Source organism: Syngnathoides biaculeatus, chromosome 10, assembly GCF_019802595.1.
Source record: "Syngnathoides biaculeatus isolate LvHL_M chromosome 10, ASM1980259v1, whole genome shotgun sequence".
Taxonomy (NCBI): Eukaryota; Metazoa; Chordata; class Actinopteri; order Syngnathiformes; family Syngnathidae; genus Syngnathoides; species Syngnathoides biaculeatus.
This window is the reverse complement of record NC_084649.1, coordinates 27088380-27112294: the sequence shown is the minus strand read 5'-3', so window position 1 is coordinate 27112294 and position 23915 is coordinate 27088380. Positions and strand designations below refer to the sequence as shown.

General features: G+C 46.9%; 1 protein-coding gene across 5 annotated transcripts in view; it reads right to left on the bottom strand.

Moving 5' to 3' along the window:
- Positions 1-23915, bottom strand: part of LOC133507085 (plexin-A2-like) — a 98753-nt gene that overhangs the window by 14632 nt on the left and 60206 nt on the right. For 2 of the 5 annotated variants that reach the window (XM_061831703.1, XM_061831702.1), the window contains exons 13-25: positions 21088-21239; positions 18913-19030; positions 18308-18444; positions 17862-18029; positions 16557-16667; positions 12838-12931; positions 10162-10404; positions 7413-7556; positions 5962-6196; positions 5245-5387; positions 3555-3823; positions 1787-1853; positions 290-436 (exon numbers count right to left, since the gene is read on the bottom strand). In XM_061831703.1, coding sequence (XP_061687687.1) covers positions 290-436; positions 1787-1853; positions 3555-3823; positions 5245-5387; positions 5962-6196; positions 7413-7556; positions 10162-10404; positions 12838-12931; positions 16557-16667; positions 17862-18029; positions 18308-18444; positions 18913-19030; positions 21088-21239 — 2028 coding nt within the window. Of the gene's footprint in view, positions 1-289; positions 437-1786; positions 1854-3554; positions 3824-5244; positions 5388-5961; positions 6197-7412; positions 7557-10161; positions 10405-12837; positions 12932-16556; positions 16668-17861; positions 18030-18307; positions 18445-18912; positions 19031-21087; positions 23845-23915 lie in introns of those variants that run through there. The other 3 variants (XM_061831704.1, XR_009796741.1, XM_061831705.1) reach the window with 3 other exon arrangements.

Below are 23915 nucleotides of genomic sequence, written 5' to 3'. Positions count from 1 at the left end.
AACAGTTTTGCAAAGGCCGATATTGTCGTCTCCGAGTTCTGTACAGCGTTTCAGTCGCAAATGACAACAACACGCATGGTAGAAGTCATTTGTAGGGGGTGGGGAGGGGGTACCGATTACTCCGGTCCATTCTGAAAAAGATTCGGTCGTTTCAGTCGTGCATTTCGCCGCCGTAAGCCGTGAGATGCATTTGTGTACTCGACCTGAAATTCCTGACGATAAAAATTGTCAACCTGTTCCAGTTTGTCTTTTTTTTTTCCCCAGCATTTTCCCGGGCTTTGCGACTCACCAGCATCTTGTATTCCGTCTGCTGCCGGATGAGTTTGTCCTCGCTGAGAGAGTAACGCGCCTCGCCCGTAACGGCGTCGATGGGTCCCTTCTCCATTTGCTGTTTGATGGCACAGAACAGCATGAAGAGGGGCTCGCCGGCGGACTCCTTTTCGTTTTGGACGGGCGCCCGCGTCCGACGTAGAAGCAGAAAAGGGAAGGCAGGAGATGAGGTCAGACGGGAAGATTGTCAGCATCGCGAAAGGCATCAAACATTTTGGCCAGTGGAAGACTTTGAACCCAGGCACGGCTTTGAGAAAATGCGTTTTGGACTGCTGAACCTTAAACTGACGAGACGGGAAGCTACGTAAACTGTATTGCGTCACGGGAAAGGCATTAGAATGCAATAACTTCATCAAATACAGGAAGTCCTCATTTTACGACAGCGTTTCCCTTTCGAAAGTCGGGTGTTGGGGACCGATTATACAAACATTTAGGAGCAAATCGCCATCCTCTCATATTCAAAAGCTCCTTTGTGCAAGTCGCCAAAGAGCAAAATAATCAAACTCTGCTTGCGTTAAACCTCAGCAAGCACAATTAGCCAGATAATGACGTTCACCACAAAAAAAAAAAAAAAACTCGCCAGTGAGGAAATTGCAGACAAAATGGAGAGACTAAAAGTTTTTAAACTCTTTTTCTGCGAGTCCAAATTGTTTCATACTCTCAAATTTGAATGCTCTGATTTCCTCACTCCTCCTTTAATGCAGATAAAACGAGACGTTTATGGACGTCAACAGCTTGGAGTGGTCGCCATTTTTTGACTTTCTGATGTGTTAAGCCGGGCATTCCCAAATTTTGAGTAACCCCGGGGCCCAATTTCAAACCTGGAAATAATCTGAAGCCCAACTATGCCAACACATAAAGCAGCCTTAAATTTGAAAAAGGTTTTCCAAAAAGACCATCCCAAACGGTCAAAAGCGGCGAAGATGACCATTTCATAACGGGGATGGATAGTTTGTTACACTGCAGATATAAAATTCGAATGAATTATTAGTGCACATCACTCTTTCTGAACTCGAATGGGTTTCAATATAGTAATTTATAAATACAAATTGACAAATGCAAACCATGCCCTTGCTAATGCAGTCATACTATGGGCTGTCAACTTAGTAGTGTCGATAAAATTGTATAAATGTATCGTATAAAACAATTCAACTGGCACGGCAGTGATTGAGTGTAGTTTTTGTTGCTGTCTGACAAAATATTCTTAAACGGGTTCATTGCGAGCCATTGGCAACCTTTAAATTCTGCGTGTGGGGACCCAAAAAAATAAAGAAATTGTATTCTTTCGATGGTTGTTGGCCCACACAAGTCAGTCGTTGTCGACCGGCACTGACGTAGTCCTTCAACGGAGGGATGCCAGAGTGGCGCAGTACAAATAATTTCGATGACTGAAAAAAAAAAAAAAAAATGCTTTCCTCGCGTGTACTGCGCAGTCGTGACGCAAATCTTTTCTTACCTTGAGAAATTTATGGAGCAGGAAGGCAAACCAGTTGGTCAGCATCTTCTCCGCCACCGACTCAGTTCTGCGAAGCAAAGACGGAGAGTTTGGGCTCGGGGCGTCATTTCCGCTGGAGACTTTAAAGTGCTCTTAGTCAATTTTTTTTTTTTTTTTTTTTTCCATAATTCAATATAGAAGAGGCTGACAGTGTCAGACGCAGCCTCTAGACCCAACGTGTACCCTTCAGGATGAAAATAGGATCCTGAATTCTCTTGCTGGACCTCTAAAGAGCGCAAGTGCTCGGCTTTTCTCTGGTTTTTGTGTGCGCGTGCGTGTTGATCTTCTCCAGGAGTGACGGCTTCGCGTCGCCACTCCGCTGCCTGAACGTGCGTCCAGATGTCTTCGTGCTCCGTGTTTACTCGTTTTTAATGAGCTCCGCTTCGGATTGACGGAGCCCACGTGGCGAGGAAACGAGTCATTAGGCATTCAGCAGGCCGTCCTCGCCGCTGGGGAAACAATCTGGAGATTGCCGAAAAGGTGACGGCGGAAGAAGCCGACGAATATTTCATGAGTGGCGCGTGAAAGATAAGCGAGACTGACAAGGGCTCCGCCGCCGCCGCCGCCGCCGCCGTCGTCGCTCTCCTCCATTAGGTTGTCATCCCGTTCCAGTCCGCCGTGACTCTTTCCGTCACTGGGACCGAGGCTGTCGTTCACCTGTTTGCTCAGGCGGGCCGTTCTCTCGGGTTCCCAAATGGCGGTTACACGCTGCTGAAGAGAGGCTGGCCTGATGGAAACCTGGCCCAGTTACGCATCCAAGGAAGGAACAATGCTCACAAGATGAGCGCCAGCGATCAAGGCCGGTTTAGATCATGCGTGATTCTGTTCCTGGATGGCCCTCATAAGAGTACAATACTCTTCGCCCTGTTCCAAATATGCGGGAGATGGTACAAATTCGGCCTACGGTCTTGATTTGGACTTTACTGACCAATCGTGAGAACTTTTATCGATCACATCATTGTGAAAATGGCTTCAAGAAGGTCTGACCCCGGAGCTGGAGGAACTTCCAGCACCATTTAAAAAAAAACAAAAAAAAAACAGCTCTGAGCTATTTGTGAAGGGGGCGGGGGGGCGGGGGGGGGAGTCACACTGTTCTTTGTTCTGAATGTCGCACCAGGGCGGCACCGACTGCCGGAGACAAATTCCTTGTGTGTTGTTCCATACTCGGCCATTCAAGCCGATTCTGAGGGAACGCTAACTTGAGCAGCTTCACGCGAAGGCTCAGGGGCCCGTCCCGTGCCCTCGATTGATCGAGAAGTTGGATAATTTGGTTTGGAAATAGCCGTTTTGGACGAATGCCAGGGCTTGTCCTCCGATAAGCTCGGGCTGCAGGATTCACCCAAATGGGCCCCAGTCGGAAGCGGATATCCAGTGACTGGCAACCGGTTGTGGCGCGGCGCATTGAGCGGGCCCTGGGACATCCTCTAAATGTGCAGCGGGAAATTATTCTATTTCAGTAAAACAGAGTTTGTAATGTTATAAGTGCTTGCGATAGTTGATGCAGTCTCACTTGATGAATCTCACCCACACGAGACCCTCACGAACGTGCACAAGTGCTATTCTCACACGTGGCCATTCATAATTCATGTATTTGGGATTAATAGTCCCATAACTAGGTTTCAGTTTCGACAAAAGTGCGACACGAGCAAGACTGAGCTAGCATCAAGCCATGAATTGACGATACGTTGACGGCACGACTTATCGGTGACGGTGGATTCCGCCGTTTTACCTGCGCAGCAGCAGCTTGGGGTGGTTCTTGCTTTCCAGGTTGCGCTCTATCAGGTCCGAGAGGAGGTGCTTGAGGATGTCGGTGGCGTACTCCAGCCGCCCCTGTAGCGCCGTCATGATGAGCGAGGCCACGTAGCCGCGGTCCCGCATGGAGAACGAGCGCTGCAGCTCCAGCGTGCGGATGAAAGCCAGCAGGAAGACTTTGTTGTTGACCAGCTGCGCAAACTGCTTCAAGGCTTTCTCCACGCTCGCCTGTCCGCTCCCCGGCACCTGCGCGCTCGTTAGATAAAATTGCAAAAAGATTGCGTTTGAAAGCTTTTTGGATCCATACCGGTGATATCGCACAACGGAAATCTCCCTCAGGATGGAGACACAACAGATTGCGTGAGAATGTAAACTGCTGGTTGGTTATAAGCGCAGATCAAGACCAGTTTTCCCTTTAGCAGTTTGCCATTAGGAATTTAAAGACCATTTAACGTGACTCCAGAGATTTGTTTCTTAATATGTTTGAAGATAATTGCTGAAAACGTTCGCTGTAATACTCATTTTTGGAACTGTAACGTTGAGCTTTTTCAGCATTTTAGTGTTCAGATTTTTGGGGGGATGTAGCTAAAGGGGGCCCAGCGACAAGTCTCTCCCCCCCCCCCCCCCACTCTATAAAAACGTGAGCGTCTTGGTTGGCATCAGTGCTGCAATGGCGAGTTACTTAGTTTTTCTCACTCGGCCCAAGTATGTTAATTCGGGAGTTAGCGGTTGGCTAGCGGCGCTCATCACGGTGTGGAAAGTCCCTTGACAACCCGGGTGGGTAACGGCTTGATTCTTCTCCATTATTTATTTGAATCAATCAAATTTGACAATGTTAGCAGCACTTCTCTGCGGGGTCTCAAAATATTGACTTTCCATGGTCTTCAACGGATATGTGTATGATATATTTGATCATAAGTGTTCCTACACGTCCACATCCCGAATTTTGCGCAAACATGACTTGCACTTCCACTCCAGCGCTGCCGGTGGCGGTAATGTAAAGTTCCCGTCCTTTGCTTAATATTTTCACATCAGGCTCCCCCATCAGGCTTTGCTCGGGGTTGTTGTTTTTTTTTTTGTTTGTTTTCGTTTTAAATGAGCTCATGCGCAAAAGCTTCAATTCAAATCAACATTTTATCTTGTGCTCTTGTAAACGAGGATGAATATAATTGCTCCAAATATGTGTTTTCGTTTAATTGTGTCCTTGTTTTTTTTAATAGTGCTTGTTTTCACCTTGGACTAGCCACCAGCTAATTCCTGCTTTTCCTCCTAAACCCTTTTTTTAAATGCTCATGGCTACAGGCGTGCTGTTATATAAGATGCCTAGACAGACTCCAAAGGGGTGGGGGGGGTGGGGGGGGGTCTGGGGATACACATCAAGTACTGCCTTAAAATAACTCCGCAAAGTATCCTTTTCAAAGTTTGGAGAGATGAGATGGATTGGCAGACGCGGTGGCAGGTTCGGCTGCACTGCTTGGATTCGCTGAGCCTGCAAAACTCAGCAGCTGTTGCGACTTGAAACAAACGCAAGACAAACCGCCGAGCGCCGCCGAGCCTTTGCTAATGTTTGACTACACTTTGACAGCCGTGACCAAAAATACTTGAGCCGCCTCCTCGGTTGTGTAGCGGAGCCGTAAGGTCGAGACGCAAAGGCTTTAAAAGGTCACCTCCAGGTCTCTGAGCACAGGGTGGTCGTCGATGCCGGGGAACAGAACCCTCATAGCGTAAGTGCGGTAGTCCAGGTACGGGATGCCTGCTCGGTCCAGGTCGCTCGTCAGCTCGTTGATGTCCGTCTGCAGCTCTGCGAAAGCTTTACAAAGTACGGAAGCACGTTCAGTATTTTCAGGTCACTTTTTTGGGATAAGCGGCGAGGAGGCAAGAACATTTTGTGCGCTAGGGAAGGCTGTGCAATCGGAACGAGACGTGTAAGACTCACTTGTGCCACTGCGTTGTTTTGAAAGAAATGCTGTCAAGTGTTTAATACGCGGCATAAAAGTGATTATCTTACTGTGGGATGCCCCACGGCTGTGTGAAAGCATCCATTCGCCCCGACGCGGTCAGCTGAGAGTGAAAGGGGCTCATCTCTGCCGCTAATGGCAAAATAATGGCAGTCATCACCATTATTTTTTTTGACAATCGCCTATAATCGAAACGAATATCGACTGAGGGGCATGCGTGATGGTTAGTTGTGTACAGGTATTTGATTTTTTTTTTTTCCATTTTGCCGTTTCGTGGAGCAAAAGTGTTTGCTAGACGGTAGGCTGCTAATACTACTGACAAAGCGGGCTAAATTTAGCTTCTCTCTCAGTTGACAACGGGAACAAAAACAAGAAAGATCTGGATTGCGAAAAGTCGCACGCCCTCCCGTGCCGAGCGTCGCTCACCCTCCTTGCACTCCAGAGCCACGCGAGACTCGAGGTTGTCCATCTGCAGCTGCAGACGCTTCAGTGTCAGGTCGTTCTCGTGCGACTTGCGCCTGTAGGCCAGCAGGACGATGACCACCACCACCAGGAGCAGCCCCCCGCCGGCAGTGATGCTCACGATGGCGGGCAGCGTCAGCAAGCTGTCGGAGTGGATGTGGACTTCGCCCGGAGAGATATGAAGTCCTCCCACTTGGACCTGGCCAAGTCAACGCAGAATAGTGTGACACAACTAAAGAAAAATCCGGTCAAAGTTGCCCCAAAAAAAAAAAAAAGGGACGGGGTTCGTTTTTTGAAAGCCTCGCAAAGGACTTTCTCACGCGGTGGCGCAAGGATATCTCAAGACGGGGCACGAGAAGGAACAATCCAGTGCCGGTTGCGGCCAAGCGCTGGATTCGATCCCAGACCCGCATGTGCGGAGTTTGTGTGCTCTCCTCCATGCCCGCGTGGGTTTTCTCCGGGCACTCCGGTTTCCTCCCATACCCCAAAAATATGTAACAATATAATTGCACACTCTAAATTGCCTCGTCGGTGTGATTGTGAGTGTGGGTGTTTGTCTCCACGTGCCCCACGATTGGCTGGCGACCAGTTCAGGGTGTAACCCCGCCTCCTGCCCGTTGACATCTGGAATAGGCTCCGACCCTCGTCAGGATAAGTGGCGAAGAAAATGGATGGACGGATTCAAACGGGAGCGTGTTGACCTTTTATAGCCGCTACGTACAAATTTGGGCTCTGTTACCACTGTAGGAACAAATTCGCCGAGCAACCTTTGTACGGATAATGCAATACCATTGACGCCAGCTACTATCAGCAATTTATTGATTTGAAGACAAGCTGTCTCATTGATTGAAAGGTTTCATGTTAGATTGGATGCAATTCATAATAAATCTTTGTGCTTTGTGCTTTTACAGAATAATAGATTTTTTTTTGTTTTTGTTTTTGTTTTGTTTACGGCAGATTTGAAAACAAGAGAATGCCCGCTAGCAACGCTCTCCCTCATGGGGGGTGATCAAATCTTTATTGGCCATCAATTTAAAAAAAAAAACATTAAAAATCCCCTAATAAACGATGCTGTTGCAGGAAAAATACAAGACAGCCATGGATCGTTTGTTTAGCCTCTGGACCAAGTTGACTGAGTTTTTGGCAAACTTTATTCGCTCGAGACTTGTTTTGCTGTCGCTGGTTGTTGGTTTTGAAGGTCTTTTCTCAATTTGCGCAAGTGCACGTGTCGATAATTCTGCGGGGCAAAGTGCTGCTGCAACGGGCGGGCCGGCGGACCGTAAATGACACGCAACGACAAGAGACAAAGCCTTCGGTTGACCCAGAAAAGACGGCGGACGTGCGGTGACCCGCATCCCCCGCCACGCAGGCGAGCAAGCAGACACAATGGCGGACGGCGGCTCGGCAAGACCGACCAGGACTTTGTGCTGGCCGGTGAGGTTGGGCGGCTCGCAGAGTAACTGGGTGTCGGACACTGTGAGGGAGCAGGGCGTGTCCCCGATCAGGACCGTGTAGTTCAGCCGGGCCCCGCCCGACGCCGATGGAACCAGGTTACGACCCTGAAATGAACAAAATAGCTGAACACACCACAGCAAGATTTATTTTCTGACTGTGCAGCAGCAGATACATCCCTGCGGCTGCTAATTTGATTACGGCCGAATGTCATTAGCATATAAATGATTGTTGCAATGAGAAATGATCCGGCCTTATTCTTGAAAATCCATTTTGCGGTTGAAAGACCCCCTGAATTCATTGCGGTCTCTGTATTCCAATTTCAGTTTAGCGTGCAAATGTTGGCTAATTCCGTTCATCAACCCTGTTGAAGAATACGCCACCCGATTATACAAGGTGTACCCCGATCCTTACCTTTTACGATTAATCCTTAATCCGCTCTTCAAAGGCTTTCGTATAGAATCCATTTGAACGAATACACGACAAAACGATCAAATGCCGCTCGCCAAAACCTCGGCAAATCAAAAACGACCTGGCGCTGTCGGGCCGGGAGGAAATGCACAATACAGAGGAAGTCGCCCATGACGCTGTGACCCTGAAACGTGAATGGAAGATGACTTCATGGTCCTGATTTATTGATCCCTGAAAGGACACTTTGATAGCCCAGGAACATAATCCATCTTTGGGCCTTTGCCGTCATCGGTGACGGGAAAAGCACTCAACCGCTCGATATTCGTTTCAGACGAATGGGGTGTGCAAATCAGAATTTGACTTTTATTTTATTTTATTTTTTTTTTTTACTCTACGTTAACTAGCGTGGACGCATATAGGTTGTCCAGTACGTGTCTGACAAGTTGAATGGCATAACGGGAACGTCTGAAAACAACATGGCAGCTCCTCTTAAAACAAGGACAGTTGTGATTGGATACTCCCTACTCTGCTGTTACCAAGCAACCTGCTGCTTGCTGAATGGAACACTACAATGTATAAAGGAAACTATGTCAAAGTTGGTTGCTTCATATTGAAAAAAAATCGTATCAAATCTCAACATAAATCGAAAGTTTGTAAACCTAACGCTGAACTGTTCTTTATCCCACTAAATCTCGCCTCAACCCCCCACATACCCGTAACCTAACTGTAACCCTAAATGAATCCTCACCCTAACAAAAAAAAAAACGCTCAAAGTTAACCACTAACTAAACCGAACCCGAACGTAAACCTCAATGTCGCTCGAACATAAACGCCACACAAAGTCACTAATCTTAACTGGAGGTATGAAAATACCAATGTCAGGTTTTGGGAACCGGCCCAACAACGGCCTCCGTTTTAAGGCATTGGGTCCACGTGAAGGCTGCCAGGACCACCGACCAATACTTTACCCATTCAGGGGCGGCGTCCCATTTTTGGGACGTCATGATTTTCACGCATTATTTCTTTCAGTATATCCAAATATTTAAATTGTTTTAATCTGAAGCCATAATTTGGTATCAGGAGAGGATAATGCATTGGTCAAATTTAGCACGGAGTTATTTCCCTTTCCTTCCTGACCCAACATACAGTACATAATTGTAATAAACTAGTTGGATTACAGCTATACCATTTTTTTTCCCCCTTGAAAAATATATCTTTAATGAGCAAGGTCCTATTTTCGGGACGATCTACTAACAAAACCCGAGTACCCTCTCGCGGGCAGCGTCCCATGTTTGGGACGAGATTATAAATGAGTAAAGTTATCATATAACTTAACCATAAACGAAAAAGAAGTGTTATTTCCTTGATTGTGGCCCCTTAGTAGACTTTTATGTCAGTAAGGCAAAATATTGCCACCCTACCCATGAAGGTGGGTTAAGGCTAAAAAAAAAAATCTGATATCAAGTAAATACTCCTTGCCAGAAGGAGTTGCTACGCTACGGCAACGGTCTGAATAATCGTTGAAGTATGTCTTATGCCCATGTTTGGTCATGAGTCCATAATTTCTTCATGTCCTCATTGGGGCTCTGCTCTGTAGCCAGATGCGTCCTTGGTGGCACCTCTGCACGTAGGCTAACCTTGAAGAAGTGCACACTGGACGCAATGTAATAATCCATTGCCAGCTAGAAACGGTTGAGACAGAAAGCCTTTGTCTAAGTGGAAAGCACCGATCCCGCGCCGCAGGTTTGATAGCACCCGTCGTCCGCCCTTCTGACAAGATAAAGGATGTGTGCTTTCTCTGTACCTTCGCACTTGTGATCCGCTCTCTACAGCCATTGTCTGTAACTCGTAAGTGACCGGAATATTCTGGACGTAAATTCTTCGGAGAAACTGTTCATCATCTCCAGCCTTTAGTTGGATAACCAACATTCTCACTACCCGAAATTAAAGGAACACGCGGGAGGGGAAAAAGGAAAAAAAAAAAAAAGCGTCCTCCGACATCGTGTCCGTCGGAAAGGAAAGGAAAGAAGGAGAAGTCTCCTCTCACAATTATCTACGATGTTGGTGTGTTCATTGATATTTCACGTCAAAACACTCTTGGTATTGGTATCAATGCACTCTCAAGGGTGAACACTCAAGCGGATATTGATCAGATAAAATCCCCCACCCAAATCCTCACCCAAGTCCAGACCAAACCTACCCTAACCCCCGACCGTAACTCTAAATTTTCAAACACCCGACCGCAAAGCCAAAGCGTCATTTATGTTGTCAAGCGAGCATCTCGCTGGCCCACTCACGTACTTTTAGGATGATGGGGGCGCCCGGTTTCTGCTCCAGGATGCCCGAAAGGCTGAGGGGCTCCAGGTAGGGGTTGGGGTAGTAGACGAAGCCGCTGTTGCTGTAGGTGAGCAGCGCCTGGACGTTGTTGAAAACAAAGCCAAACTCGTCCACGTGCTTCACGCTCTCCGCTTGAGCGCCGTCGTACTCGGACTGCAGGGACGGCGCGAAGCAGCTGATGGTGGTCGTGTTCAGCACTTTGCACACCTGCGCGCAAGTCGGATCCACATCCAAGTCAGCAAACATTGCAAAGCCTTCCCACGCGTGCCACCAAACGCAAGCGTCATAAAAATGATGAATACTGAGTGATGTTCTTTTCTTTACGTGAAATCTGGGCCCCGTTTAATCGAACCGCCCAAAGCTGATGTGGGAGTCGGAAGAAGTGACTTCTTGTGCCGCGTTTCATTGTTTTGCCCGACACTTTATCTTGCTGCGGTTGATACGTAAACAAAGAAGCAGTGTCAATTTAATACGTGGAAAAATTCTCCTCAAATTAAGGGAACTTGTACAGCTAATAGTTGAAAAATCGCAAATAATCGACAACCACCAACGTGTTCAGAATTGCCTAAACTAATGCTTAAAAGTAAACACACCGCACACGATGATCCTGTTTATCATGACACACTCATCTCGTGTTATTACATTTCAAATAAAATTCTTACAGATTGTTTAGTTTTGGGGAAAATGCACAGGACGTCATCTTCGGGTGCTATGGAATGATTACAAAAATATGGAATGAGGTGATCTCAGCAAATAGATGAAGGAAGGTTAGTTCCGCAGACAAACAAAAAAAAAAACGCTCGTTGTTGAATTGGTGAGTAGTAAACTGAAAATATTGTGGGGATTGCCGGGAGTCTGTATTGATGGAAAATGGGGTAAAATGTTCTTTGTTGGTCTTGTAATTGATGTAATAGTTTGTCGTAGCTTAGCTCAATACGCAAATGTTCACGCGCGTTTCTGTCAAAGTTCAAGTATTCATTTGATGCAGTTTGTGTCCCATTCGTCAAAGACCAGACGGGCTAAAGTATGCGATATGCTTTGTACGAAGTCCGTTTTGCGCAGTATCTTTTATGATACTTCATCGTATCATTGTGTGTGCGTGTGTATTCAAGGTGACTTCCAAGCACATCTTTTGAACTCTTCCTTCATGTTTATCTCGCAAGAAACTGCTCAGAAGTACTTTTTGTACCATATCTGTCACAGATGTTTTTATCACCAACTCATTATTTTCCTCATTAAACTACTCAAAATCCATCTGACCTTACATTTTCAACTGTGCATGTGGAATTAGAAGCGTCAAAGCGCTTTTTTTTTTTTTTTTTTTTAATCTCAACTTTTGACCAGAATGGCTTCAGGTCACCGTCTTTGTATTTCAAAGCGTTTATAATGTTTCGTTTGGTTTTTTTTTTCGTTTTTTTTTTGCCATCCACGCTATGTTTTCGAGATAGTCGTGAATGAAACCCGCCACCCTCATTAAATTGGTCCGCGACCCCCTTTCTCGCCAGTTGACACGTGCCAAAGGTCGACTATAAGCCCGCCGGCAGTTCTGTCAAACATTCCGTATTAATTGAGCAGCTCAAATCCTGGGCTGGCGTCATTAACGCATCGTTTAATTGGCTCACAGCGAACTGCTGTCTGCGCGCGTCGTACTGCGCGTTTAGCGGCTTCGTGTACTTTTGCGGGATCGTGATGAGAACTGGACTAGACTTGAGGGAGTCGCGTACCTCAGAAGCGTCCGTGTGATGAACGCTGATGACGAGCATTTAACGGTTGGATGGTATCCATATTTAGTGCCAATGTGTGATGCTAACCCCCTTTCATATAGTTTTCATAAGGAACGCAAAAGACTGAATATTAAATGTACGCAATGTTGGAGCGCGCCATTCTATATGCGGCCTCTTTTTGCTCTCCAACAGAACCCGCGATTATGTTCAGCTTCATAAGTGCATCCAATTTATGCATGCGGAGATAAAATGGATACAAATACACACGCTCCTGTTCAAAGGCCAAAATAATAAATAAAAATGAGACCAAGGGAAATCATTTAAAAAATTTTGCACCATGAATGAGACTTGTGTTGACAACATTTGCACAAGTGTACACACCTTATAATTGGGATGTGACTGGGTACAAAATGACCTCCTCATATTCAGATATGTTAAATTGAAGTAAACGCACATCAGCGACCATTTCACTTCCCTCCCGCTAACGCCAGCCAAATTTCCCGACATTTCTGCTTTCCAGCAGGGTTTGACTGACTGACTGCTTTTGTGAACTGTTTGTAATTCCCTCCACTGTTCAGGATTGTCTGAGGTACGGTACTCCTGACTCCAGATGGGGGGAAAAACTGGATACAAATCAGCACAGCGTTCTCGAGAACTGCAGTTTAACTCCAGCCTTAGCCGTGCTAAAATGTGCTGATCTGCACAAAGTCACAATTTGTTCAATTTTCCGAGCCAGTTAATTAGTACAGAAAAAAAAAATCTAAAAAGCATCATAAGAAAATGAATCGCGCGTCGAATGTCAAGCTTTGCGGTGAGTCTCCCGCGGCTTGAAATCTCCTTTGATAATCATTGCTCAATCGTAAACAACTTTCACTTGGCGGTCGATTGCAAGCGCTTTAGCCGACGTCACACTCACGTTGACGGACTCGCGGCCGGCGTATTTGACTCGGACCCGCGGCTCCTGCACCACGTCCAGGTTGGTCCCGGTCACCGTCAGCGTAGTGTGGCCACTGCATGGAGGGAAAGAGGACTGATTATCGGTCGCAGTTTATGCTGCTCCAAACTCTTTCGCTAATTAGAGTCACTACTGCAGATGGATCGGTCTCGTAACCCGATGTTTTCCTCAGAGGCAGCGGGAGTGGACTTTTGCAGAAGCTGCCAAAGCACTCGGCTCTTTTGTTATTGGGCGCGAGTGTCGGATCAAACAGGGGAAACCAGCTGGCTTCTATTTTTATATTCTGAAGCAGGAGCTGCTTGTTTACATGTCTGTACGGGCGCGATGAGGTTACCGCGGATGACGCCGCTCTCTGATCTTTTGCAAGACCTGCGCGCTGCCGTGATCGCCTGTCACAGTGTGTGAACATTCAAGCCAGCGAGGCAAACGTAGCGGCGAAAACTCTGTCTCCTTGGACTTCAAAGGCTTCAGCTAAGCTCGCCGAGACTCGCGGTGGGAACGCGCATTCAAGATGAAACGTCTTGATTGCATCTCCTTGGCGATAAGACCCGAGTCTCTCTCCGCGGTCCCAGTCTCTGGGGGAAATGGCGGCCAACGATCCCTCCTGAGTCCAAATTAAGTTCAGTCCCTTTATCGAGGGGGGGAAAAAAAAAAACCATCCATTAACTTCAGCACTTTGACAATTAAATTATCAATACGAGAGCAGTATGACGATTCTGGACTCAATACGGGAGCCGAGTGAGTAAATGGATTTAATTCATGTTGGACTTTTCAGTTAAATAGTAGAACATTTGGAAACGACTGAAACACTTTTGACATTTGAGCCAAGAAAAACACCAACTGATCAAAACAAACCAACTAGCCTTACTCGAAGACCTGCTAAGCAATGTGTTTAGCTGCTGTTTGAAATGTCCAATGTTGAGGTAGATAAAGCTAAAGCTAAGCTAAACCGGAAGTGGATTCCATAATTCGGAGGACCACAAGGCTCTATCCCACGTAGTTTTCAATTTCATGATTGTGACGTTTGATAAACTGTGGTCAGCAGACCGCAATCTGGACAATAAACAAACGGGAAATCCGCCAAGTGTCGAGGAGCCTGAGCGTTTAGGGCTCCTGAAGCGATTTAAGATTTTGTCAATCTAATCTAAAATGAAGATGGAGCCCGTACGAGGATGACAGCCAGGCGTCCAGCTGCAGCACTCTAAACAAATTGGACTTTTGTTGAGACAGATGGAAAGTAGGCTTTACACCGTCACGATTTTTCGAGCCAATCGGCGAGTTTAAAAAAAACGGCTAATCGATCCTATCACAAGATGGAGCAACGAGTCCATTGAAAAAGCCCTGTTCGTTTACTGTGTATACTTGTGTACTTAATTTTTCCCCCCCAAAAAATATTCAATATTTACTATAAATAATGTGTCTTTGTTGATCTATTTACGCCAGTGAGGCATACAGTAGGGACAGGGCGAACAAATTAATGGTCTTCCATCAGGTGGGAGGAAGCGCGAATGCATCTACTTTTGTTTGTTGGTGTGCCGTGCGCTTGTTCATTCGCCTCGGATTCAAAAAGGTTGGATTTCGCCGCTTTTGTCAGAACGGCAGCAGGGTTACCACGAGCGCTAGCTTGCTACGCTATGTAACATTTTGCTGAAGGATCGCGAGCCGTATCGTAATAAAAGTACGTGAACATATCTCGAGCAAGCCTCTCCCGTCCTGAGCACCGCTGACCACCAACACAGGTTTATCAACCATTTTCTTCAAAATATAATATCATCTGCACGATCCACTTGTGTTGTCATCCCCACGGTAACGAGTGTATCCGGTCGCATTGGAGTCAAACCCCAATAATCGTTAAAAAAAAAATAAATACATAAATAAAAGGGATGCGGTAGCAACGGAATACGAGATTTTATTACAGTAGTCTGACATAGTGCAGTCGTGGAGGAGCAAATTTTTCTCGTGGTCTGATCCACGCATTACGTGTCATCTACCACGTCGCTGATCTGCAAAAAAAAAATGTAACTTATTGGCCGATCCGATCGGGCCAATAAAATCGGAGTAAAGTCTAAAAGGCTGCAAATACTCATCCAAGACACCATTTTGGATCATGGAGCACAAATTCTCCTCAAATTTCCCGTTTGGCGAAAACAAGCAATTTTGACACACCGCCGTTGTCAAAAGAATTGCCAAACTTGAGTGATTAAAGAAATGATCACATACATAAAATGAAGCTCCAAAATGTGATATAAATCCCTAAAAATTGTACAAATATATCTGTGTACATGGAATACATCCCATTGAGTTACTGCGGTGTTTTCAATGCTCCGATGAGAGGCGTTAGCCACCTGCTAGCTCACGAGCTAACCGGATTCCGGAGGCCAATGTCGGCCGTTCGACAGGCCGTTGGGGCTTGTCGGCAGAGTCACATCCTCGTTTGGTGTTGTTGTTTTGTGCGTGCACGTAAGAGAGATACTTCAGCTAAAGTCAAATGCTTATTAAAGACAGTGGGATTGGCACGTTAGGCAGCCTGCAGCTAGCTCTAATGATTTGGGCGCTAACATATTTCAGAAATCAGATGACTGTTTGGTAAATTGTGTCCAGGGACGGAGCATTTTTGCAGTGTCGGCAAAGCTAGCTGGATAGGCTAACTGAATGCCGCCGTGCAGTCGTTAAAACTAAGGTAACCAAGTTATATATAAATAAGTAGCCCGTAATTGTGCTCATTTGAACAAATGCTCTCGAGCGCTCGTCATCGCACTCGCAAATCTTCACAGTCGAGTGTGTAAGATTTGTTACAAGTAGAAATACATGACTATAAAAACATATCGCTTATTTTGTGTAGTCTTGACCAATGTACCCTCTAAGCTGCGCCACTGCGCAATTGTGCACTCGTCGCACACGAAACGCACGTGAAAACCGATCTGGCGCAGTTGACCACAGCCTGAGGTTTTTTTTGTTTTGTTTTTTTTTTAACACGAAAGTACACGGTCTCTAACAAAGAGCTGCTGCTCAGCCTACTTCTCACTACCTAGTTTACCTGACACCGCCCCCCTCTGCTCTTAAAGGGGGTACACTCATAATTACAAACAAACAGAACACACAGCCGCAACTTTATCTGCGGGCATGACTGGTGGACCAAACACATAACTTTAATCTGCGGGCATGACTGACCACACCCATACATTTTTCAAATGTGGCTGACTGCAGGTTCATACTAATTCGCCACAACTGAGTCCCACGTAGTTCTCAATCAGCACGTTTATAGCAGTTGTCTCGAAAAATGCATCATGTGTTTGGAACCAAAAGTCATACAAAATTCATACAAGTACATCCGAATCACACACTCATCTCCGGTAGTGATGAAAAAGCTCTTCGGTCACCACAAACTTTTGTCATATTTGAAATGCAAAACGTCAGTCGCAGCACGCATGCGGTACGCAAAAATGTAAAACGGATGGCCAGATTTTCTCTTGCTGGTTGCTACACGGGCCAAGGGAGTAGCCATGAAATTTTGCTGAGGATCTGGCTAAAGTGCCCATCTCATCGCCGCATTTCATAAAGCACAATTATTATCCCCCCCCCCCCTTCTGTTAACAATTCAGCGTGTCACGGAGGGTTGCTCTCCACCGCTTGACGTTCCAGCTATGCAATGAGCATACGTGAGATGTATTAAAAATGACCTTTTTCCGCGTGGAATTTTCCCTCGATGCGCAGATATTTCTCCGTCCTGCCTGGTTGCGTCCTCGACAAAAGCACGACAACGTCTCGCGCCGCGTTTTGCCGCAGATAAGCTGGTGAAAAGTACATTTTCAGTGGAATGGCCTCGTGAAATAAACTGAAAGCTTAGCCGTAGTAGTGAGCGCTTAGCTCGTGACGTGAACTCAAATGTTGAGTTTTGAGTTGGCGGCGTCATTTCAAAGCTTACCACTTTGTAGCATCGTTCGGTCGACAAGCGCACATCCACTCGGATTTTTGACATTAAAACTCGGCTAATGCGCTTCAGTACGTACGTGAGGAAATAAATTGTCTCGACTCATCTCCGTAACGCAAATTGCGTTTGTTTTTGCACCTCTGCTCAACCCGGGGGCCCGTTTTCAATTTGTCTCTCGCTCGTCTAATTAAACGGCATGTTCGGCACGCAAACACGAGTGGCGAGAGCCCCGCCCAGCCCGCGACCATTCATGAAACATTACACGACTGAAATTAGCGGTTTGGCCGCGAGCGGCGTTCGCAAATCCCGTTTGTGCGAGCTGCCCATGAATTTTACATCGTCTTTGGTTGAGCACATCTCCATCGCAACTTCTTTAAAAGTCAGAAGAGGCACGAGCGTGGATGGCGGTTTTCTTCCGACGTGGAGGTCCATGATTTTGACATCTCATTTAGTCCGCTCTCAACTTTTGTTCTTTTCGTAACTTGATCATTCACATCTCAAAACATTCCTCTTGATTTGTTGACCACTATTGACAGCCCAATCGGTTCAACTTTCATTCATTTTTCAGTCGCCTGCGTACAACTTTACGTTCTCGATGCTCGGTTCTTTAAAACAAAGTGACTGCGATCGATCGGCGTCGCAATAAACTCAATTTTCCTCTTTTCTCGTGTCATCTGCTGGAAATATTACGTTCATCCGTTCTCTCGACGCTTGGATCGTTGAAAGTGACGGCGAAGACGCGTTCCTTTTCAGCGCGCTCGGTCATGAATTAAATAAGGGAGGTGAGGTCGAAAAAGGAAGTGCAGTACGTGCTTATGAAATTTTCATACCATCCGTAACATCCCCCCCCCCCCCCCACTGTGTTTTGTGAAGATCACGTTTTCTCAAGCACCATTGAAGACACCGTTGTTTTTGTCTTTTTTTTTTTTTTTTTTTTTTACACCCCATTGCCCGTCAGAAGTGTAGTAGCGGTGGTGATTTTTTTGTTGTTGGTGTTGTTTTTATTTTTGAATGGGACAACAACGATACGCCGTAGCGTGGCCGTCCGCGTTACCTCGCGATGCTCCACAGGGGCTCGATGCGCTGCACCGTGGGGTCTTGTATGTACTCAAAGGACAGAGCGCCAGGCACCTTGGCCCGGTCCACGCTCAGATCGACTCGCACCGGCCCCGCTCCGGTCACGGACGGAGCAGAGAAGCAAACGATCTCCGACGTGGTCCTCCTGTCGGAGGAGAAGCAAAAAAAAAAAAAAAAAAGTAGGATTTATTCCCGCTTTTGATTGCGGCAAATCCTCGGCGTCACTCAGATGGGAGCCTGGCGCTGGTGTCGTTACAGCTTCTGCCGTCAACGTCTTATTACTGACACGTTAGCGACGGTACGGTCTAATTCGAGGGCGCTGGAGCTGACGGCTGCTCGCCTCACACACCCTGCCGGGCATTTTTACCTTTAAATAGCCCACACCGAAATTTGGTGCAAGCGGAATGAAATCAGGAAGCTCACCTGTACAGCTCGCACGTTTGGTTGCCAAAGTACACAGTGACCGAGCTGCCGGCGCCCAGGTTCTCCCCGACGATGGTCACTTTGGTGCCCCCGGACTCGGGCCCTCTGCCCGGGGTCAGCGCCAGCAGAGAAGGGGTCTGTCGACAACCCAAAATTAAACATCTGATTTTGAGGTCCCGTCTCATGGCACAGCGCCGCACGTAACGACGGACGGGCTCGTAGCCCGCATAATTCAGCCCTTTTTATACTCAAGTAGTGATGAGCACGTCTCAATTTCGACATTTACAGGGTGAAATCTGATTTTCTTGAAACTGCAATTGAAAGCGCATTTCGCAGTCCTGGCCGCTACTGTATGTTGCTGGCACAGTTAGATGAATAAAGATAAAATTGGAGTAAAAAAGACAAAAATGAAACTATCGGTGCCGTTAAGTAGGCTGTTTGCAAAACCGCTGAATGATGGGAATCACCAGATGGCTATGAACTAAAAATGATTATGAGCAGACAGACTAATACGCTAGATTTTTGTGAACAAAAGCTCCCTCATCAAGTGTTCCGTCGTCTACTTCTCAATTTGATAACTCGATTGAGTGGATTAAATGTATTACCAAAAAAGAGTAAAGCTCCTGGGACTGCGCGCGTAGTTCCGGTCTGCATTCGTCCACGCAAAGCTTGACCGGGCCCGGTTCGCTTCCTTTTGGGGCGGCGACCATCTCGCACACGATCCTGACGAAAACGTAGATGCAGCCGCCGAGAAATAAGATTCAGTTTCGTTAGTAATGGGGGGGGGGGGGGGGCTGCATTTGCGTGTACGTACATTTCAACTGGCAAAATATGTTAAAGGTATAAAAAAAAAAAAAAAAAAAATCACACAGAACTCTGAACCATCTTTAAAACCTTTATCCAGTTTGAATCTAACCTGACCCTGACCCAGGTTTGAAACCTTAATCCTAGTTTCAAACTAGGATTAGGGTTGAGACCTGTCTTTGGAACGGTACTTTTGTCATGAAACCATCCTTACCCGATCTTGAAATCCTCAACCTGAAATTTTGGTTTGGGTTTGAAACCCGAACTCAGTTTTAAGTCTGCCTTGCAACCCATATTTCAAACTCTAACTAGAATCCCAACTTTGTCTTGGAACGCTTACGAAGCCATAATCCTGTCTTTAAACTTGTATTTTTAACCCAAAACACGGGTTTTGAAATCCTAACTGGAAAGCGTAACCCTGGTTTGAAACCCAAACTTGAAATGTTTCACGCTGATTGAAAACCCTCCTGTAACCCCCCCAGGTTTGAATCCCTCCTTGAAACCCGAAACAATAACCAGTTTTCAACTTGTCTTGAAACCACTTTTCGCAGCCCCTTACATTCAGAGCACAACGCTGCCATTGTTTTTCGCTAACACAAGTGGCTCATTTGCAAAAAATAATCTTTTTGTTTCACGGCGCAGTCTTATTTGTCGTCGACGGTCACGCGAGTCATCCGGGGCGGTCCTGTGCTGTGTTGTGTTGCGTTTACACGGCTTACTGATTGTCACACTATTTACAAAGCTGGCTAGCTCGCAGCAGAACTGGAAACACGAGCCAGATCGTGGTTTCCCCATTCCAAACAATACTGCGGCGAAGCAAACCAAAGCGAATAAAGATTTTGGCGGCGGACGCACAAATACACACAAACCCCCGGGAGGGGAAGCCGGCTGCTGTGATTGAGGCTGCTTTCATAAAAGTTGCGGGTCAATGTGGAAGACCATCTTTCTTCCTAATGGAAAACAGCCTCACAACTCAGATGATAACCCCCCCCCCCCCCCCCCCGCCATCCGCAGCGCCATCGCCGCCCACCATTACCTGCAGTTGTCATGACAACGTACGACTTTCTACACTAAATCCGTATTGTCTGGCGGGTCAATAAGATGAAACGTGCCACGAATACGCCCGTAAATAAGTCCCCCCCACACACAAATGAACGTCTCTTATATCAGCGCTGCCTTCTTTTAGGGCCCGCAGTGAACCCTGGAAGATTTCCCTCATTTTCCGTCAGCACGTTTTATTTATTTATGTATTTCTTTTTTAAATTAGAAAGGCTCGCAGTGAAAGCCCAATCACATTACACGGCTGCTGCAAGAGAAACACGCGGCTAACAGATTGTCCCTCCAGTCGGCTGCGCGCCGCGCATTTCAATTACCGCCGAGCCGAACGGAAGCCGGCAGAAACGCAGGGCGCCGGAATCCGAGCGAGCCCCGCCCCCGACGACATTCCCGTCAGCCCGATGTGGGGAAAATTGAATGTGCGCGGATCGATGCCGTCTAAACTGTGACCCTGGAGCCATTTGTGGCGGGCTGTCCATTTTTTACAGGCCTGTCTTATGATGCGTGTGAGGGGGGGGCGGGGGGGGGGGGGGGGTGTCAATGTAAAAAATGATGGCCCCTGACCGCTAGCAATAGTAAAGAACTGACTTTTGGCTTTTCCCTGTTAGGGGTCTCCACAGCGAGTGACTCGCAGGATTTGTTTGACACAGTTTCATAATGCAATCCATCCATTTTTACCTTCATTTTTAATATTTGCACAATGACCGAATCAAGCCTACGCCATCTTTGTGATAGGTACGGCCTGTGCCGCGCCGATGACCAGAGAGCTGTTCTAGATATGCGAGGAAACTATAAAGTTCAACTCAGGTTGTAGCGACATTTCTCCGTATTCAAGCTGAAGGAAGGAATTTCCGAGACGACGACGTTGTGTTGTGTCATCGGTCAATTTGTGAACGCGTCGCACAAAACGGTTCCCTTACTGTTCGGCGGTGATGTAGCCTTCCTCCTGCGGGACGCACTGCACTCCTGCCACCTTCACGTTGCCCTCCAGCTCAGAAAAGGACAGACCCAGGTTCAGGCCCCGGATGGTGACCAGCGTCCCACCCTCTAAGGGTCCAGCGATTGGGCTCACCTACGGAAGTATGACAGGGACAGTATTCGTCCATTTAGGAATTCAAAACAGGAACATTTAAATCAACAGTTTTGCCAAAGACTCAATTGTGTATTGGTTAGCATAAGCTAACGGTGCTAGCTAAGACATTTCAGTGCGGAGCTTTTTGCCTGTAAATGGGAACGCTTTCGAACGTTCCGAACGTCGCTTGACAATGACGGGTCTTCGCCCAGACTAGATGCCAAATCTTGGGAGGGAGAAACTCAGCGTGGAGGTTGTATGATGTAAAATTGTGAAAGCCTTGCTGGGAGATACATTTTTTTGAGAAATAGCTCAGAAAAGATTTAGAAAGCTGAGTATTTTTTCCACTGTTTGGGTCGGCAGGCACTCCAGAAACCCAACTATTTGCATTCTCCGGAATATCCAACCTTTTAAAAACAATGACTTTGCAGTTCCTTCCAAAGTTCCAGTCAAGATTTCTGCAGCCTGGAGAGCAAATCGGCAGCGACGCCAAAGCGGCGCGCTCCTCCATTCGTTTCTCGCCGCCTCCTTCACAAACGCTATCAATACGAGCGGGACATCGGCGGCCTCTCGCGCGATTGGAACGCCGGTCGGTGACATAATACATCTGACGAGCGCTTCGGAAACAACCCGAATTCCGTGAATTGTCATCACAAAGTGCTCCATTGCGTGGACTTGCACTAACCGGATGACATGTGGGAGTTAGCCACCAAGAATAGCAAAATATTTTACATAGTTGTATGGATGTCCTACATAAAAAGTCTGCCGATAGTATTTTAAACCGTAAATATACCCCAAACGATGATCGCAAAATGGGTATTCAATCTTTTCAAAGTTGTCTCTTTAATAAATCTTTTTTCATTTTGAATTTGAAAGCGAAAAATGCACCAGAAGTGTGAAGAAGGTGATGTGTATGTGACCACCTCGTAACCTATAAAACAACAAAGACCAATTGCGATTATTACGTACATTTTTTGTAGTTAGTGATGGTTAAAATTTCCAGTGAATCCCCGAGTATTTGTACTTGGGGATTTGCAAATTCCCCTGCTGGCAAAGCCATTTCTGATATGCTAACTACCGGAGACAAATTCCTTCAGTTTTTGACGAAAGAAAAAAAAAAAACTAAATAAGATTGCTTTTGTTGCACCCGTTGGCATGGTGGTGCCGAGCATCTTTGTTCACCTGAGGGTACGCGCTTCCTTTGGTCTGGCGACGGCTGCCGTCTTCCCAATGACACACTTGTGTGGGCGTCAATTATTTTTTTCTGTTCGCGGCAGCACCCTCACGCCTTGAGTACTTTACCACCCTGGTTTTTCTGCCGCCAACCACACAAGAAGCTTCGCTGTCAGCTAGCGGCCAACGCTAGCTTCTCCTCTGCTAACATGGCGGCTTAGAGGAAACGGTTTCGTTCTGGCGGGGTTTTGAGGCATCTTACGAAAATGCGGACAAGCGCATTTGATAATTGCTAGATGATTTTACAAATTTACCGTCTGCCTTTTAAAGAGCACTAGATTAGCTTTATCTATGAGATTTTTCTAGATGCGCGTGGTCACTGTTCCGCTTGACTCCATTCTGGGTTCTCAACAGGCTTTTGCCTGACAAGTGTGTGATTAAAATTTCTTTCAGGTGTCACGCTTCGTCACGCGGCTCCAACGAGCTCCGACAGTCACGGGAGAACCTCTTAATATTTAATCACGATTATGCTAATGCCGCCGCTGATGACACGCCGATCTTTATCGAGCATGATGTTTACCTTGTGCGCCGCCTTCCGTTACTCTGTTAGCTTGCAAAATTCATTGACTCGCGCGCGAAAGCCTCCGAGATCCCGCCAAAATCGCTGTCGTTGCAGCGTTTACGCGCATGTAAATTTAGCCCCTTTGACACTGACCGGCTAAGCGGGATTCATCGCGGCTTTTTCCACGGTTTGCTGTTCTGCGTGGAAGGTATCGAGGAGGATAGATTGTGAACTGAAGTTGACCTGAGAATTTGCCAACTTCAGAGGCCTCTTTAATTCGTTCTGTGACCGTGCTTGGCAACTCAATCACAGTTCCGAGGACCCGGGTTCGATACCGGCCCCGCCTGTGTGGAGTTTGCACGTTCTCCCCGTGCCTGTGTGGCTTTTCTCCGGGTGGGCACTCCGGTTTCCTCCCACATCCCAAAAAACGTGCACCATTAATCGGACACCCCAAATTGACGGTAGGTGTGATTGTGAGTCTGGCTGTTTGTCTCTGTGTGCCCTGCGATTGGCTGGCGACCAGTTCAGGGTGTACCCCACCCTCCTGCCCGTTGACAGCCGGGATAGGCTCCGGCACTCCCCGCGGCCCTCGTGAGGATAAGCGGCAAAGAAAATGGATGAATGGATGGATGAATTGCTCCGAGGTGTGATTGTGAGTGTTACTGCTCTTTGTCTCGATGTGCCCTGCGATTGGCGAGCAGCTAGTTCAGGGTGCACCCCGCCTCCTACCTGAAGTCAGCCGGGGCCCTTGTGAGGCTAAGTGGCTCAGAAAATGGATGAGTAGATAATTAAATATCATGTTGAGAATGAAAAGTTTACGGTTCCTTCTGTTGTATGCGGCTTGGCCACCAGGGGCAGTAGACTGCAGTCCTACAGACAAACGGAGAGCAAACACTGCAAGTGACTCAGTAAGCTGCAGTAGTAGTCCTTTTTTACAGAAG